The 17,637-nt window shown below is 40.3% G+C and overlaps 2 protein-coding genes across 3 annotated transcripts in view; one reads left to right on the top strand and one right to left on the bottom strand.

Annotated features, from left to right (window-relative positions):
- Positions 1 to 5,949, bottom strand: part of dipk1aa (divergent protein kinase domain 1Aa) — a 13,655-nt gene extending 7,706 nt beyond the window's left edge. The window contains exon 1 of the mRNA XM_046051871.1: positions 5,355 to 5,949. Within this exon, the coding sequence (XP_045907827.1) occupies positions 5,355 to 5,408 (54 nt within the window). The 5' untranslated portion in view covers positions 5,409 to 5,949. The remainder of the gene's footprint in view (positions 1 to 5,354) is intronic.
- A 1,165-nt stretch (positions 5,950 to 7,114) lies between these two features.
- mtf2 (metal response element binding transcription factor 2) lies at positions 7,115 to 17,566 on the top strand. Of its 2 annotated transcripts, none has more exons than XM_046051870.1 (15): positions 7,115 to 7,333; positions 8,424 to 8,625; positions 9,055 to 9,136; positions 9,869 to 9,979; positions 10,198 to 10,298; positions 10,540 to 10,709; positions 11,239 to 11,334; positions 11,816 to 11,884; positions 12,551 to 12,674; positions 12,934 to 13,001; positions 13,159 to 13,329; positions 13,884 to 14,013; positions 14,152 to 14,210; positions 14,495 to 14,587; positions 15,130 to 17,566. In XM_046051870.1, the coding sequence occupies exons 1-15, from the start codon at positions 7,329 to 7,331 to the stop codon at positions 15,503 to 15,505; spliced, it is 1,857 nt and encodes a 618-aa protein (XP_045907826.1). In that variant the 5' UTR covers positions 7,115 to 7,328; the 3' UTR covers positions 15,506 to 17,566. The 2 variants fall into 2 exon arrangements, with proteins under 2 accessions (XP_045907826.1, XP_045907825.1); XM_046051869.1 differs by lacking the exon at positions 7,115 to 7,333 and adding an exon at positions 7,342 to 7,477.
- The last annotated feature ends 71 nt before the right edge of the window (positions 17,567 to 17,637 follow it).

Genomic DNA, 17,637 nt, shown 5'->3' with positions numbered 1-17,637 from the left:
ATGAGTCCTGAACTAATCATTCTGTTTCCTGTGTTGCCTGCTTACCACTGCCTGTAGCCAGCTGTCACGTGACAAATGAACGACTCAAACCCAGAGACCCACAGTGATGAGTCCTGAACTAATCATTCTGTTTCCTGTGTTGCCTGCTTACCACTGCCTGTAGCCAGCTGTCACGTGACAAATGAACGACTCAAACCCAGAGACCCACAGTGATGAGTCCTGAACTAATCATTCTGTTTCCTGTGTTGCCTGCTTACCACTGCCTGTAGCCAGCTGTCACGTGACAAATGAACGACTCAAACCCAGAGACCCACAGTGATGAGTCCTGAACTAATCATTCTGTTTCCTGTGTTGCCTGCTTACCACTGCCTGTAGCCAGCTGTCACGTGACAAATGAACGACTCAAACCCAGAGACCCACAGTGATGAGTCCTGAACTAATCATTCTGTTTCCTGTGTTGCCTGCTTACCACTGCCTGTAGCCAGCTGTCACGTGACAAATGAACGACTCAAACCCAGAGACCCACAGTGATGAGTCCTGAACTAATCATTCTGTTTCCTGTGTTGCCTGCTTACCACTGCCTGTAGCCAGCTGTCACGTGACAAATGAACGACTCAAACCCAGAGACCCACAGTGATGAGTCCTGAACTAATCATTCTGTTTCCTGTGTTGCCTGCTTACCACTGCCTGTAGCCAGCTGTCACGTGACAAATGAACGACTCAAACCCAGAGACCCACAGTGATGAGTCCTGAACTAATCATTCTGTTTCCTGTGTTGCCTGCTTACCACTGCCTGTAGCCAGCTGTCACGTGACAAATGAACGACTCAAACCCAGAGAACCACAGTTGAGAGTCGTGAACTAATCAATTCTGTTTCCTGTGCTGACGGAGATCATGCAGCTGCTGAACTGAACGCATACGTGAAAATTACCGAATTACTCACAACCTGAACGACACAACACTAGTTAATGCAGTCAGTTACTTTTCACAGTGATATAAAAACAGAAATCATCAGTCTTAATTTTTTTTTTGTATCTTTGACATTAAAAATCCCAACATTTACAGAACATCAAAACTCAAAAGAAAGAACACAGGAATCTAAAGGCAACACGGTCAAAAAGAACAGAACGAGATATAAATACATTGACGGGTTTCTGTGCAACGTCATGGTCATCACCGACCGAGATGCGCGCGCAACCAGGGGGCAGAAAGCAGCCCTGTCTTCGCGGCATATCTAACAGCAGTGTTGGGCAAATTACTCAGAAATTGTAATTAGTTACTTATTACTCATTTAAAAATTAACAATATTACATTACCGATTACTGGGTATTTAAAGTAAATAGTCACGTTACTCGTTATGTTACAATTACTTTCGACCACCCCACCCCATCCTTAAAAGTGACAGAAAACCTGTTCAGCAGCGCATTTTAGAAATAAATCCACTTTACTGGAACAATAATTTAGTTAACCTGAGGAGTCAACCAGCAGCCTCTCAGACCAGGGGATGCTGTATCATATAGGCTATGGGTATAGGCTATTTAAAAATAATTTTAAAAAACAAAGCAGGTCCTTCCCGACATTTTAGCTAATCGAGTAACGTTATTCATAACAGCAATGAGTATGATTTTTACGAATTACGTTTTTTAAAGCCACTGTCCGAGCATAAATTAGTACAAAGTTACAAAGTTTACAACAATGTTCTTTGCATCTCTGAGTGTGACACAGCTAGGCTTAATGGCAGTACAGTATAGCTCTGGAAAGAATGCCCCTCTCACTCGTTCTTCCATTAGCCTTTTGGCTAGCAGCTGTGCGGGAACAACATTACGCTAATTGTCGCTAACCTGCATGAAGCACAAACAAACAGATATTAAGTCAACAAAAATTGACAAACAATGCATAATCTACTTTGATTGCAGTGGTTGACTACAGTTTTCTGACCGGCTACCAAAGCGCTTTTGTCCCCTGGCTGCGCGTGCATCCAGTAAAATCCAAAAAATGAATTTCCATTAAAAATATTTTGAGCCCAAAACTGCTTCTGAACAACAGCTAAAGATTGTAAGAAGCTGTAAGTGGCTGCTGCAATCAAGTGAAAGAAATTAAGAAAACTAAGTTGTTGGACAGCGCAGTAGAAAGTCATTTAGGTCAAACTTGCTTGTTAACCACAGTGTGTGACTTCTGCAGTTTGCACTTAAGAGGGATAAAGTGCATTTGATTCTCACTCTGATCACATGGCAGGAACGGCTTATGTTGTGTGTGTTTTTGGCAGCATGCTGTTCCTCTCTATTCAGCTCCAGCACAGTTTCCAAATCCCAGCAAAATATGCACCCAGTGAGGCAGAGACCAAGCACAAGCCTTTTTTTATATCTTTGATGTGCTGTGATTACTGTGCTTGGTAAACAGCTCAGGTCTGGGCAGAAGATCTTTGTGTCCATACAAACTGCAGCAGAAATTGGTTAAAAACGGTGTAATTACTCAGAAATTCAGTCATTAGTCAGAAATTCAGGTTAAGGCATGTGACTTCTCTGTGGGGTTTGAACATGTTTAAAAAACCTAATGAGGTCTTGGGCTTTTTCATGAAATTTGCTCACATAAAATATGCAAAACATCCCCACTGTGAGCTACAGACTTCACAGAAAGGCAAAGGGAGGACACATGAAAGCCACAATCTTCCTGCTTTCCATTCCCTTTGGTGCATTTCACAAAAATTGTCCATTCGGCAGTTAGAGAGAACAGCGGCTTCATATTAGCTGTAGAGACGACTCCTCTGCAGAGCTGCCTGTTTTTTAAACGCTCCATGTCCCAAAGAGATGAACAAAAAGATAGTGGGCCTCCAGGGAGGGAACACGAGGTGCTAGGGGAGTACAAAGCAACACACCACAATCAGAACTGACTCCTTTGGCATGCACTGTATGTTGGTGCTGTACGTAGGAAATGTAGGCGCATGAAACACACACAGACAGTATGGTGGGATAAAAGAGTCATGTGTGCACATTGTGTCTCAGCACGTCTGTGCAAACACATGATGTAAGAAGTGAAACCCGAGAAGCAAAGAGTTTTATCCTTCACTCAACTGTGTCTTTTTTCCATCACTTCTTATTGTCTCAGCTAAGAAGACATTAGATAAAGTTAATTGATACCACGCAGGGAATGCAAGTGTCAAAAAAGCAGATGTACATGTACTGTAGTAACTATACAATAAAAACTGTAAAATCAAACTGAGTAAGAAAAGTAAGTTAAGTAAATAAATACGATTATTACACTTGAAGAAGAGTGGAAAAAGGAAATTAAAGAAACCTATTCCACCTAAAGGAAAAGGCAGAACATGTCCCCTGTATAGTAGTATAACCCAGTTGCAGTGGCAGCGGATAGTGCAAGTTACTGATGATAATTGGAGATGGTAATGTGTAGTGTGCAAAACACAAAACCTAGTGCAAACTGTAGGGTTACCAGCTGTCGACGGTTAGATTCAGTTACTGAGCATTAACCCTCATGCAGTATTGAGATCTTACAGTCCAGTCACTACAGCAGAGACAAAAGACCTGCAGTATCACATTTTTCTATACTGTGGATGGAGCAGCCTGGAGCGGTACTCGCGGTTCCATATAGGGATTGGGAGGTGTTGCCTATGATGGCCAGTCGTTTGGCAATCATCCTTTTTCTCTCCCACTTCCTCTATAAACTTCATGAACTCCTCAGGACAGAGCTGGCTGTCCTCATCAGTTTATGTCTTCTTCCTGTCTGCGGTCGAGATGTCACTGCCCCAGCAAGACCACTGAGGTCATCCCAGAGTGAAATAATATCTTTACGGTCTCATTAATTCCTTCTTTATATAATTAAGTCCCAAAAACAGGTCACAGGTTATAGTTCTTAAGAACTACAAGGTTGGTATCAAAGAGACTGAACAGGAAAGACCCGAAGCTGGCTTTCATGTGGCTTTTTGAACTCTGGTACTTCAAAAAAGCTTTGAAATTCAAAAGCCATTTATCTGGCTTAAATCAAGTAGATATTCAGAGGTTATGTGGTTTGGTTAATCCAGTACAGTAGTGATCCAAGTAACCTTGCAAACCTGTTTCTTGGAACAGCCCTGTGGACCTTAGTGCAAACCAGACACTTTGTCCTGTAACAGACCTGGATACCCTGCTTCTGGCACTACATTTTGATGTGTCACCAATCTAGCAGGTCCACTAACAAGATTTCTTTTTAGATTTGGCAAAATCTGAATGATCAATTTATGCATAAAATGCACAAATTGGTTTACATATCATAGCAATGCCAAATGTACTTATCCAGAATTGTCCCTCTGCTTGCACATACAAACTCTGTACCAAAACAGGAACATAAGGAACCCTGACAAATCACACAACACAGTAGCCTATACAAACACATACAAGATCAGTGTGGCCAAAAATGTAGAAGTAAAAGAACTAAGTAAGAAGTAAAAGTATACTCTAATTATAGGATGTATGCCTCAGGATTAAAAAAAACAATTCTGCACACAGTGTTGTTTGTCTATGTTTGAGTGTGTGTGGCTGTGAATGAGGAAATGTAGCTGGTCTTAATAAATAAAATAAATTAACCAGCCAGTGTAGTTAAATATTGTCTGAAGCCAGATGAAATCAGCTCTGCTAACATGTTTCCCCTCCTGACCTCCATATGTCTCAGCTGTCAGAGGACTTCAGCCATCAGACTGTAGTCCATCCAAAGTTGTGATGACTTTACATTACAGCATACACTGTACTCTGTGTTGTAATGGAGCAATATGGTTACTCCATATTCTCTTCCTCTTGCATAAGCTCCTTACTGTACTGGGGAAAGCTGCTGGAGGCAGACAACTCGTGCCCAAACCAGAAGGTTGAACTTTATTATCCAACCAAAAGGATTACTGCTGCTCTGGCACTATTGGGGATGATGAAACAACTGTAAGCTGTGAATGAATGAAGTATTTGCATATTTTCAGTCAAATGTGAGGAGAGAGGAAAACACAAATGAAGTGAGATAAACAGAGATTCCTTCATGGCCTGGGTAACAAATCCTGGCATGGATTACCTATTTGTCCTCACGTGTTATACTCTCTGTGGTAGGCCTGTATTCTGCTCTGTACTAACCATATCAGGATCAGCTGATAGACTCAATTTGATCTTTCATCAGCAGTCACATTCCTCAGGTATTGTTAAGCTCCCCAGCAAACCCAAATGAGCAGCCAGAGGAGGTACATGTTTACTGCCAGCTGTCAGCCTGATGTGACACCACGACGATCCCATCATACACAGGCTCACAGTCAATTAAAACACACCCGCAGCAGGCTATATAACTGTAATCCGATGTGCAGAGCAATTACGGAGCAGTGATATTACCTGGAAGTAGAAAGACTTTTTCACCCAGGCCCGTGGAAACAGACCCTTCGCCATCACAAAAATAGATCATCTCAATACGTGGACCTGGCTGTGGGAGATCATCCAAAATAACACGGGGGGGAAAGCGTCTTGCACGTAAAACACCTCGTCTCGTTTACACAGCAGGCAAAAGCGTCTGCATATTACCCGGTTTGGGTCCCACTATGGTCCTCCTCCCCGCACTGTCGTTTTGACTTGTCCGGTCTAACCGCTCCGATATTTCACTTTGCCTGCGCCTCTGCTCTTTGCAGCAGCTGCTGATTTTCAAGCAAAGCAACAACATACCTCAAGCTGGGAAAAAAACACGTAGGTTCACGGCGCAGGCGCAGCGTGTTCGGCCGTCCAAATAAACCTCTTTTTATGTTGAGGTCGTCGACCAAACTGACGAAATGTGTGACAAAGTGGTTTCACTTGTGCGCGGATATAATCGAGTCATTATGAGTTTTGTGAGGCTGCATAACTCTAAAAGCTACGACCGGGTCAAGTTAGCAAGCACGAGTAAAATAAACTTCCGCTAAGTCTTATGCAATTAAAGCCAGAGGGGTCTCTCTGCTGGCTCCAAGAGGACAGGACACCCCAACTTTACTACAGGACGCGCCCATTTCCAAATCTTTGTGGTGCTCAAATATAACAAAGTACCAGTATTTTTGGTGCTTAATAAATATAACCAGATAGGGTTTTTTCTATAATCTTTCTATATTTACATATCACACTTCTGTTAATAGTGTTACTACTTAATAGGCTACTACTTTATTTTGCTATTTATCATTACATTTTTGTTAATACTGTATAATAGCCTACTGCTATTTATCATTACACCTCTGTACTAATACTGTTCTTTACTGCTATTGCCACCTCTGTTAATACTGTATAATACTGCAATACTGCTCTTTAGTGCTATTTATCATTACACTTTTGTTAATACTGTATAATACAGCCCTTTACTGCTATTTATCATTACACTTTTGTTAATACTGTATAATACAGGTCTTTACTGCTATTTATCATTACACTTTTGTTAATACTGTATAATACAGGTCTTTACTGCTATTTATCATTACACTTTTTTTAATACTGTATAATAGCCTACTGTTACTATACTACTTCCTTATATTCTCTACTTACCAACTTCTACTATTATTTCTATTTCTTTTATGCCATGCGAGTATCTGTAACAAACAATTTCCCCTGGGGGATCGATAAAGTATTCTGATTCTGATTCTGGTGCCTAAAAACCAAACCAAGCTGAGACCTTTTAGAGGGCGTGTCCCGTAGTACTGTGGAGCCGCGGATAGACCTAACGTTACTTGTTTTATTGTTTAAATAATAGGACAACGTCATACACAACTTCCGGTTATACCAGCCAAATTAAAAATAAGATGACTAACGTTACACCATGATGTTGTAGCCGCAGTGAGTGGCCACAGTTGGTGTAAACACCGCCTCGTTTAACCTTTAAATAAACATGTTATGTCAACAGCGAAAATGTCTGACCGTTTATTAATAATGCTGACAACGTTATTTTAAGGTATTGTTATCCACATCAACAGAAATAGATATGATATGCTGTCCTCGACAAAAAAAATCGGTTTATACTTCTTTAAGGGGCGGATATGTCCTGCTTAGTAAATGCCCTGCCTACAATTTCAAATGTTTAAAAAAAGAAAAGAAAAAGGTGAATGTAGCAGCGACAGCCAGCAGCGTCGTTTAAGCGCTTCCCACAATGCACTCCCCGATCATCAGCGGGAAACCAAAATGGCGAACGTGTTGGGGGAAAACGAACCGTTTGTTATTTTCTGAAGAAGGCACAAGCCCCGCACGTTTTCGCGATATACTTTTAAAATAAATTCAACTGCAGGCGGAGCGGGATAACAGCGGTCACTCATATCAAGTTATTTTGTCGCACGGGTGGTCTGTAGAAGCGGAGGGGACCGAATGAGGTATTGTTGTCATCATGGTTTTGCTCCTGTGGGGGGTGTGGGTCCGACGGTCAGCGACCTGACCGGGGTTACGGCTTTGCATGTGGATTATTCACGCTCCCAATCAGGCCTGGCTGCTTGGTCCTTCATACAAATGACATTTCAGTAAGCAACGTTATCTCAAACCGGCCCTTTTATCATCTCTAGTGGCTAAAATTGACTGTGTTCAGCCAGGATCTGAACAAAGGGAATGTCCGACTGACGGACAGTGGCTCAAGGGAAGTAGGAACAAATAAAATCTGCAATCTCTTACATTACTTAATGAATGTTTTGCAGCAGAAGGTAAAACTTTAGGTGCAAATATTGTTTAATTACAACTGTCACTGAAATAAAAATCTCAGTTTATATGTAAATTAAGTGTTAAATGGATAACGCTTTTAGTTTATCAATGTTTTATATTAGGGATACGTTTTAGAAATACTCAGCATTGCCCTGCAGCCGCCTTACTGACTGCGTGGTGGTTAATTACAAATTAGCACTAATTATAGAGTATAATCACCTGTTGTTTGTATTCACTGGAGGGGAAATGGCATTCACTTCATTTTCAGCCATGTCTTTCTGAGATTTTGTGTAACCACACAATGTATCCTTGTTCTATTGTCCATTAGCCTACCATTACACATGCAGTGTTTCAGTAGAGATGCAAATATATCACTATATAATACCTATTGGCTGCTATCTGTTACAAATACATTTCACTGATATTATTGTGTTGATTTGTAGTATTACCAGTTTTAAACCACAGAGGTATGTTTTTTTTTAAAACACAACAACCCATAGGCCTATTTGAAAAGGTTAGCCAGTCTTGGTACTAGCATTTTTACCCTTACCCTCAATGAAATGATCATTGTTATACAACATTGTTGCATCTATACTTGAATAAGCACTTATTGGTTATTAAATAAAGCACACTGTCAGCAGCACCTAGACTGAGAATTGCTGACGACTATGCAGAGGTGACGTGTCACCTGAAAATACTGTAAAAATATGATTCCCCTCATTCCCTTTTGTAATTCCATCTCTCTCTTTATCCGCCCCTCCTTGTTTGCAGAGACTCAGGGGTTGTGGATCACCTGTCTGTCCATCACAGAGCCCACCCCCTGCGGCAGCAGCAGGCTGTGCCCCTGTCCCCCACAAGCCTTTCTGCTAGGGGAGAGTATGGAGAAGACGACATGTCTGACAGGTTTACAGAGGGACAGGACGTCTTGGCCCGTTGGTCAGATGGCTTGTTCTATTTAGGGACAATCACCAAGGTTGGTGCGAGGGAAACGACTCCTTTTGGTACTATGAGTTTTCTGTGACAGTACCACCAGATACTCGACGTCATGAAATTTGGCACCATTGTCAAGCTTTCTGGCATGTGGAATTGCACAAGTGAGCCTTCGGGTACTTCAGGTTTACAGTTTTAAACATATTTAGGGCTGTTTTATTTCTCACACTTTTACAAAACATCAGATGTTACTTGAATTGTGTTTAGCAATTTTGGTCATAGAGTGTATGCATAAAGTCTACTTGGCAAATTTTAGGTGGATATGACACGAAACATTTGATCTCATATCTGACTGGACTAGTGGCCCCTTCCCCTAATCGTTATGCCCACAGCATGTTTTTGAAGATGTGTATTTTGGCTTAAAAAACTGGTGTTTAGGAAGGCATAAATCTATTTTTGTTTTCTCCTTCAGATAGATCGGGATAAACAGCGATGCTTTGTTGTTTTTGAGGATCGGTCAAAGTCTTGGGTTCTCTGGAAGGATATTCAGACAGGTAAGTTCTATCAAAATTTACATGTTTGTGAAAAATGTGAAATCTGTATTATATGTACGTACTGTATGTACATATAAATGCCTTTCATTGCCTGGCAGCATCTGCACTTTAGAGTCTGTACAGTTTAATATTGGATTCGTAGATTAGTATTGTGCTGTCCACACCCCTGTCTGCCTTCTTGTGCCGTACTAATCTCCCTACTTATGCTGCTGACAGATAACTGCCCACAGTGTCTGGCATCAGTAGAGTATCAGTGCCCTGCCCACACACAAAGATGAGCATAGGGAAGAAGATGTACATATACAGTGTTGTAGTGCTGAATTAAAAAGTTAATAGCTGTTAAAAGCCTTGTTTTCCTCTGACCTCCAGTGGCTGAAGTTCTCACTTGCTGCTACGATGTAGAAACATGTACATGCAGTGTTTCACTCCACCCTGTCATCACTGTTGGGTTTGTTAACAGGTGCAACAGACCAACAGCTTAGAAGAAATTGAACATTGAATGTCTTTTCATAAACCGTGTCCTGACTAATCAGGATAATCCAGTCCTCCCACTGAACCGCTTCTGTTGCAACTACTTCCAATAAAAGAAATGGTCCTTTATAGTTGCCCTTTCGGGATTAAAACACTATTTGAGGTGATTGCCTAGTCTTTACTCTTGCGTAGCTAGCCTGTATAACAGCTGCTGGTGAAAGAGTTGTGATTATTGGCCCTGACTGCTTTTGTCCATTTCAGGGGATGAAGATGATGAGGATGATGAGGATGATGACATTGTGTGCTCCATATGCCAGGATGAAACTTCAGATGAACCCAATGAGATTGTCATTTGTGACAAGTGTGGACAAGGTAATGTTTCTGATGCTTTTAATGCCCAACACTGAACAAAGCGGATATATTATTTTATCCTCCTTTCTTATTTTTTAATGGCTAAAGTTTTCTTACTTATCCATTCTTTATTTATCTACCTATTGGGTTCTAGTCTCTGGTCATCTATGGCATTTTTATTTATTCAATGAATGGACCAGTAGACTCAGCTGCATGTACATGTGTTTATTGTCTTTTAGGCTACCATCAGTTGTGCCACTCCCCCATCATCGATGCCTCTGTCATTGACTCGGATGACAAGTGGCTCTGCTCAGAATGTGAGCTCACTTCTATACCTAAGGTACTGCTTTTGTTTTGAGTATGAATACATAATACCTTTTAGTTGAATGGGTACATTGTTTGATATGGGCATGTATTTACACAAAAATAGCTGTTTGTGAGACTCATTTTTGCTCTGCTTTAACCATTAAGCAAAATGGAGATAAGAGACTATAGAGTAGCCACAAGAAAATCTGTGGATTAAATATGTGTACATAGTTTTGTGTTGGGGTAAACATGCTTTTTGCCTGTGTGGTTTACAGAGGGGGGGTGCACATAGGCGAGGAGTGTCTGCTAAAGGCTTTCTGCAGCACGAGCAGCAGCACATGGAACTGCACCTGTCCTTCCCATACTGTCTGGACACACTGGCGTGGGACCAGGGCCACAAAACTAACACCCAGCAGTGCTACTGCTACTGTGGAGGTCCAGGAGAGTGAGTAACACATGATATACTTTAAAAGAATACTATATATATATATATATATATATATATATATATATATATATAATAAAATATGCACACACAACACAGGGCTCTATAAAGATGTAGGCGCAAGAGTCTCTGATTTCTGTTGCTTGGCCAGCATGTGTCCCATTATGTCCAGAATGGACCTGAAGTAGCAGCCTTAAGTCCAAGCTGCACCTGCCGTGGTGCCTGGTCTGGTTGAACGGGCCGGATGGATCGTCTCAAAGTCCGCTGCACTTTAATCCAAAACCTGTCTTCCTTTTCCAATGATTTTGTTTCCGTCATCGGTGATACGTGTTTCTGCAATAAAGCTGGAAAAAACTGATGAAAAACAAATGTTGCGAAGTTTGAAGAAACTACCAGCTTCTGCATGTGCTGCTGGGTGTCATAGCAATGTCCTACATGTCCATGTTTACAAAACAAAATGTAGTATCACGTGTCCTGGTACAGCTAAGCACTCTCTCACTCTTTTTATCTTTTTTCTCTTTCCTTGTAGTTGGTACCTGAAGATGCTGCAGTGTAACAGGTGTCAGCAGTGGTTCCATGAGGCGTGTCTCCATTGCTTACAGATGCCCATGCTCTACGGAGATAGGTGCAAATATCACTATGTACATGTTTCATACGTATATATTCATACCATGGCAATCGGAAAGACTACTCATTAGCTGGTAGGAGTCTGGTAAAATAGTTTGGACTCCTTTTAAGCATCCAATCAGCTGTTAAAACACCACTGTAGATTAGTGTGCAAAGTATATAAAGAAAAGCTAACGGCACTTATGCTTCATAGTATGTTACCAGTTCATTCTTACTGGTGAAACAAACTTTATTAAATTTAAAATGACTGCAAACAATCTATTAAAAAAAGATGGTTTAGACATTTTTTTCACTCAAAGCTGTCCTACTTCCACTTTGTGTTTTCAAATATCAGGACACATCATCATGTGTTATTCCTTGTATAACATTTCCTTTCATGTCCTCACATTAACTTTCAGAAACCATAAACACTAGGTCTCAAAATATGCCCTTCAGTCAGTATAATAAGCTGACATTGTTTTGTGTTTGTTTGACTTTAGGTTTTATCTGTTTATTTGCTCCGTTTGCAATGGTGGACCAGAGTACCTCAGCCGATTGCCTCTCAGATGGTGAGTGAATCTCAAGATGCATTTTCAGCTTTGACATAGGCGGCCTTACAGTATATGATTTAATAAAATACACAAGCACAGGATTGCCCTTCTTTCCAAAGTAGTGCTTTTTTTGATACACTGCCCCCTCTTACACCAAAAGGTAGAAACAAATAATAAAGTTCCAGTCTTAGATGTATCTTGTTGCGTTCGTTATTTTTATTTATTTTTTTATGTTTTACACTTGCCTTATCAACTCTCTCACTTCCTATCATTTCTAAACACTAGTGCAGTGCCCGTTCACAGGGGCTGATGTGTTGCCTCCCTCCGCTTTCACCTATTACAGCACCAATAACACAGAAACAGCAAAACAGTTGGGGGAGATACTGCTGGATATTCAGCCTTAGAACTTCATAAAACTCTTACAATACATTCGTTTGAAAACTCAGTTTCAACAATTGACTACCACATTGGCACATATAAGCGCCTCACACTGTACTGTAATTTATTCAAAGTTTATTGATTCTGAACATGTTGCATGTCCAAATTGCACCAAATGCGACACTACCTTGTGTCCGCAGCAACAAACCCCACAGATTCCTGCCTTTAGTTAGAGAGAGAGTTGTTTTTGTTTTGATAATCTTTTGGAAAGAAGTAAAGAAAACAGCATTTACTAAAATGTTTCAGGGGGGATGTCGCACACCTGAGCCTGTACAACCTGAGTGTGATCCACAAGAAGAAGTACTTTGACTCTGAGATGGAGCTGATGACTTACATCAATGAAAACTGGCAGCTGCTGCAGCTTGGGGAGGTAAGGGCTCACTGCTTACCAACGTACATTTGACTGTTCACTAACTTTCTTTTGTAATGCACCACTGGACACATGCACACTCAAATTCTTACATTCTATGCAAAGTTTCTTTTGGAGTTCTCTACTGGACAGAGACACATATTGTACTTGTGTAGGTTAATATTTAAATTCAACTGTAACTTCTGCTTTTTTTTTCCTTTTTTTTTTTTTCTTGCACTGTCTTTCTTGTCTGGTGACCTCTCATCCCCCGTGTCTGCAGCTCGCCAACACTCCGAGATCAGAGCGATATGACCGCGTCCTGGAGGCATTAAACAACAACAGCAGCATGTAAGTTATTCCTCTACTGGTTAATAGTTTATGTTGATAGCCTGACAGTGGTCAACTCTGTCTTTTTCCTAACTCCCATCTTACATTCTGTCCCAGACTTTCTTTCTTATGTATTTCCACCTGTCATTACCCTCTCTTCCTCTCCCATCTCTGCCAGGTTCATGTCAGGCAAGGAGGTAAAGAAAAAGAAGCACTTGTTTGGGTTGAGGATCCGTTTCCCTCCTGCTCCCCCCAACTCTGATGAGCCAGTCAGCATAGTGATGGAGAGGGCTTCACATGAGATCACCATCAAGGGATGCAAGTCCACTAAAGGCATATCTGGCATGAGGTAAAACATGAAAGTTACATTTGAAGTTAAACATCTCTGGGTGGGATGTCATCCAGGATAAAAAGATTAAGGCTCTCAACAGCTTATAAAATGAATTGAGCCTTTGTTAATGATATTATACAATGTTAATCATTAGAATCAGAAATACTTTACTGATCCCCGGGGGGTAAATTCATGCCTCAGTTGCACACATTGCACGTGATGACATAAAGCAATAGAAATAATAATAGAAGTTGGCAGGTAAAGAAATATATAAAAAGTATAAATATTAAGAAGAAATATAAAGGAGTATGGATATGTACAATAATTACATTATTAACAGAATTGTGACGAATATACCAAACCCTGTACATGTCCCCTAACACTCTTAACTGTAAGCTCTTGAATTTGCAAACTGCTTGTGTTGGACTAGTGTATCAAAATGAGAAAAAAGCAAAAAAGCAGTGTTTTGATATTGTCCTGCACCTTTAAATTTTCATAATGTTACCGCTGAACAGTTAAAGTGTTATTAATGCACAACTCTTATTACTTGTGAAATTTTGTTGTTGATCTAGAAGTTGCAGTACTTTAACCAATGGCACAGATAAGAAGAAGAAAAAGAAGAAGAAGAAAAAGAGGAAGCAAGGAGCACACTCTCTGGAGACTCTGGCTAAACCACAACGCTCCAGTCATCTCTTATCCCAGGTGTGTGTGTGTGTGTGTGTGTGTGTGTGTTATAGTGGGCGTGAGCTGGGTGTGTACATAGTTGTTGAGAGGGGTTGGTATTTAAAAGACGACCCACTAGGAAATGCTAATAATTTATCTTTTTTTGTCTTTTGACAGGAAATAAGAAAGCCTCTACCACTAGAGCCCCACACTTTGGATCACTTAACCTCTATCAAGTAAGTGAGAAATTGTGGTTTTTAACTATTGAGTAGAAAACATGAAAAAAAAAAACAGTGAAGCCAGGATGAATACATGTTTTTGTTTTATCCCATCATTTGTCATTTTTGAGCATTTTTGCTTGATTATTATCTAAAACGATTAATAGATTTCAAAAGTTTTTGCAGTTTAATTTTCTTGATTGACTGAAAGATTAATTTACTATTTGTTTCATCTGTATGTGCAGTAAGTTTCAGTAGCATGTATCTTTGTCTCTTTTATTTGACTGTCCCCACAACACCAGAAGCGACAGGTCTTTGCTGTCCTCAGATGTGGAATCAATAGGAGCCCTGAGCACCACAGAAACTACCTCAACTAGCATTTCAAGACAGTCAAGGTATGCCTGCTGCGCAACTGCAACATTTACCCTTTTCTCACTTGGACATCTGTGACTCTGGATGGCAGTGTTGGTCTGTCTCTAGGTCTGAAATATCTGAAAAGCTATTAGATGGATTTCTATACAGTTTGGCACAGACATTCATGTTCCAGGCAGGATGAGGTTTTTCTGTGCCGCCACCATCATCAATTCACAATTTCAGTTGGATCCATTACTTTACTACATAAGTGCAAGAATACTGACAGTCCCACTTTGTGTTTGGTTCTAATTAGCAAATGTTGACATGTTAATCTGCTAAACTAAGATTTTGAACTTGGTGAACATTATACCTACTTGACGTATGTTAGGATGTTACTGTGACCATGTAAGCATTTAGTTCAAAGCACCTCTGTGCCTCAGAGCTACTAGCATGGCTGTAGACTCTTTGTCTTGTTTTTTTATTTTTTTTTTTAAATTCCTCTCTGTGTGCTTTGTTTTTATTATTGCTCTCAGAATCAAAAACAGTTTTTTGACTTCCTCTTTTACTATCAAACACCCTCCAGCCTCTGTAGCTCCACCAAGAAGCGCACGACAGCCTGCATCATGCCTGTTTCCTCTCCACCCTTAAAAAGGAAACGTGGGCGGCCACGACGGGCCCTGCAGCCCCCGAACCCAGAGATCCCCCCTCCCAGCCATGCAGACCCAAACCCCTCAGCTATGGAGGTGATGAGCCCACTCCCAGGCCTTCACTCCACACACATAGTTCACGGCATGGACCCCAATAGCCAGCTCTCCCACCTCAAGAGTTCCATCAGCAGCTATTTTGGAGCAGCAGGGCGGCTGGCTTGTGGGGAAAAGTACAAAGTCTTGGCGCGACGGGTCACCCTCGACGGCAAGGTGCAGTACCTGGTCGAGTGGGAAGGAGTCACTGCCTCGTAGACATGTCATTGTCAACATCATTTCTAACCAGCGCCTACAAGAGGTTTATGGCTGTGCTATGGACATGAGTACACAGCCTGTATTCAGAGCATTAATTGATATATGCCTTTGTTTAGTTTAGATGGGAGCAACTTTTGCCTGTTAAGCCTTACTGTAAAGCCTACTGGTTCAGTGCAGTCCAGGGTGATTATAGCACATTTAACTGTCTTTTCCTCATGTGTTTAAAGATTACAACTCATTGATAAAGCCGAGGTATTGTCATTATACCACATTTGTGTTACCCTGTTTTTAACTTTTGTTATCTGCTTTGAATGTTTACAGAATCCCAATTTATTCAGGGGCGAATATTTGATCAGTGCACTGCACCTTTAGGCTTTCAGTGAATCGTTATTGTGCTTGATTTTTAATCCAGTGATATGCTTTTCCTTTTTCAGACCAGTTAAGTATGAAACTGTAAGTTGTTTTGACTATAGTTGGTCAGGCATTAAATGGTGAATCTTGGAGAATAATTGAAAGAGGGGAAGTTTTGTTCTAGTCATTGTCAGTAATTTCTTGATTGCAGTGAACATTAAATTATATTTGGTTAACATTTTTCAAATTTGGTAAATAAATATGCCCCTTTACTACCTTTTTCCCCTCTTTCTCTAGTCCCAGCTATGAGTACCGCTTGTTGCCTTGGGCAGACACCCTTCAGTTGTGTTTTGGAAAGTGCTCATTTGTGAGCTGTTCAGGTGGAACTCAAAACAAAAGAGATGTGCTGCTGCAAATGTTCATTATTTTATATAGTATTATACTACATTTATTATTACCTTTCCCACTTGTATTTGCTTATATGCCTGTTCAGTAGGGCAGATTTGCCTGATTTTCTGTCTTTAAAATTATGGACTACGCATATTGTATCCGTTAGGCTGTCATCTCAATTTGAACACGTAATTTGAGCTTTTCAGCTCATACATGGCACCATTTTCATACATGGAAAAGTATTGTTTTTTTTTTCCTGTGATGACTCTCCGTTTAAATTTAAAGGTGAGATTGTGAAAAATAACACCCCCAAATGAAGCATGTGTTAAGAATGCCTCCTAGTAACCTTTTAAAACATTTTGATTTGAAATTGATAAAATGATTTAACTTTGAAATCTTTAAGGACCTATTTAGTTTTTACTTTGTATTATAGTTATTCAAATAGAAAAATAAAGTGCTGCATAAAATGAATGTTTTATACCCAGTTCTCATACCTAGAGTTCAGAATTGTGTGGGGTTTTTTGGGTTTTTTTTTTGTGCTGCCTATGCAAGTTAGTCCTGGATAAAGGTGTTCAGCTGTATAATTGGACCATATGGCCTGACTAAGGGGAGCTTCAGCATTATGATTGAGATGATTTGACTGTCATTTAATGTTTCCTGTGATGGGTGCCAAAAAAATCAATCAAAATGCACTTGGATTTTTGTTTCACCTTTATAGTCTACACACTCAGGAGATGCCCAGAACTTCACTGCATTGTATAGGCCAACATCTGCAGCTTGACAGGAGCTTTTGATATGTTATTCATTCAGTGTTGGTCAGTATTTTTATATCAGGTGCTCCATATGTCACATCACTTTTGACCATAATGTATGCATGTAAGCTTTTTTTTTTTTTTTTCTCTGAGCAAAATAATTTGTAGTCTTTTTTTTTTTTTTTTTTTTTTTACTGCTACACATGCTTGTTTAAACTGAGTCACAAAACAGTCACTGGAAAACTAATATGCTGTATGTCAGTGAAAGAAGTAAATATTCGGTTAGTATGGCTATCTCTGATTTGTTTTAAACTGGACACACCTTTTTGACATTGATACCTCTTCATGGTGTGGATGTAGTCAGTGCAACTTCTCTCCTCTGTTCAGCCAGTGTCTCAGCCAACATGTTGCCACCACTGGCTTCCAGCAGGCTTCTGTAGCCAAAGAACATACATGTCTGCTTTGTCTGTTGAGATTCTTATTACTTTTTTATACATGATTATATAGGTTAACGTGTTACTTCTGAACCTGTTTTAGTTAAAAGATAAATAAAAGCCGATATTTTCAACTGTTGTGTTGAGTGTGTGTGATGTCTAATTGTAGTTAATGTTCCCACACTAAAGCTTCCTTCCTCAGCCA

The sequence above is a fragment of the Micropterus dolomieu genome, linkage group LG06 (genome assembly GCF_021292245.1).
Source record: "Micropterus dolomieu isolate WLL.071019.BEF.003 ecotype Adirondacks linkage group LG06, ASM2129224v1, whole genome shotgun sequence".
Taxonomy (NCBI): domain Eukaryota; kingdom Metazoa; phylum Chordata; class Actinopteri; order Centrarchiformes; family Centrarchidae; genus Micropterus; species Micropterus dolomieu.
Note: the sequence above shows the minus strand (reverse complement) of the source record. Positions and strands in the feature narration are given on the sequence as shown.

Coding starts and splice junctions, on each gene's coding strand:
- mtf2 (XM_046051869.1), top strand. Junction 8,626..9,054: donor ATTTAGGGACAATCACCAAG/GTTGGTGCGAGG, acceptor TTTCTCCTTCAG/ATAGATCGGGATAAACAGCG. Junction 12,675..12,933: donor AGCTGCTGCAGCTTGGGGAG/GTAAGGGCTCAC, acceptor CCGTGTCTGCAG/CTCGCCAACACTCCGAGATC.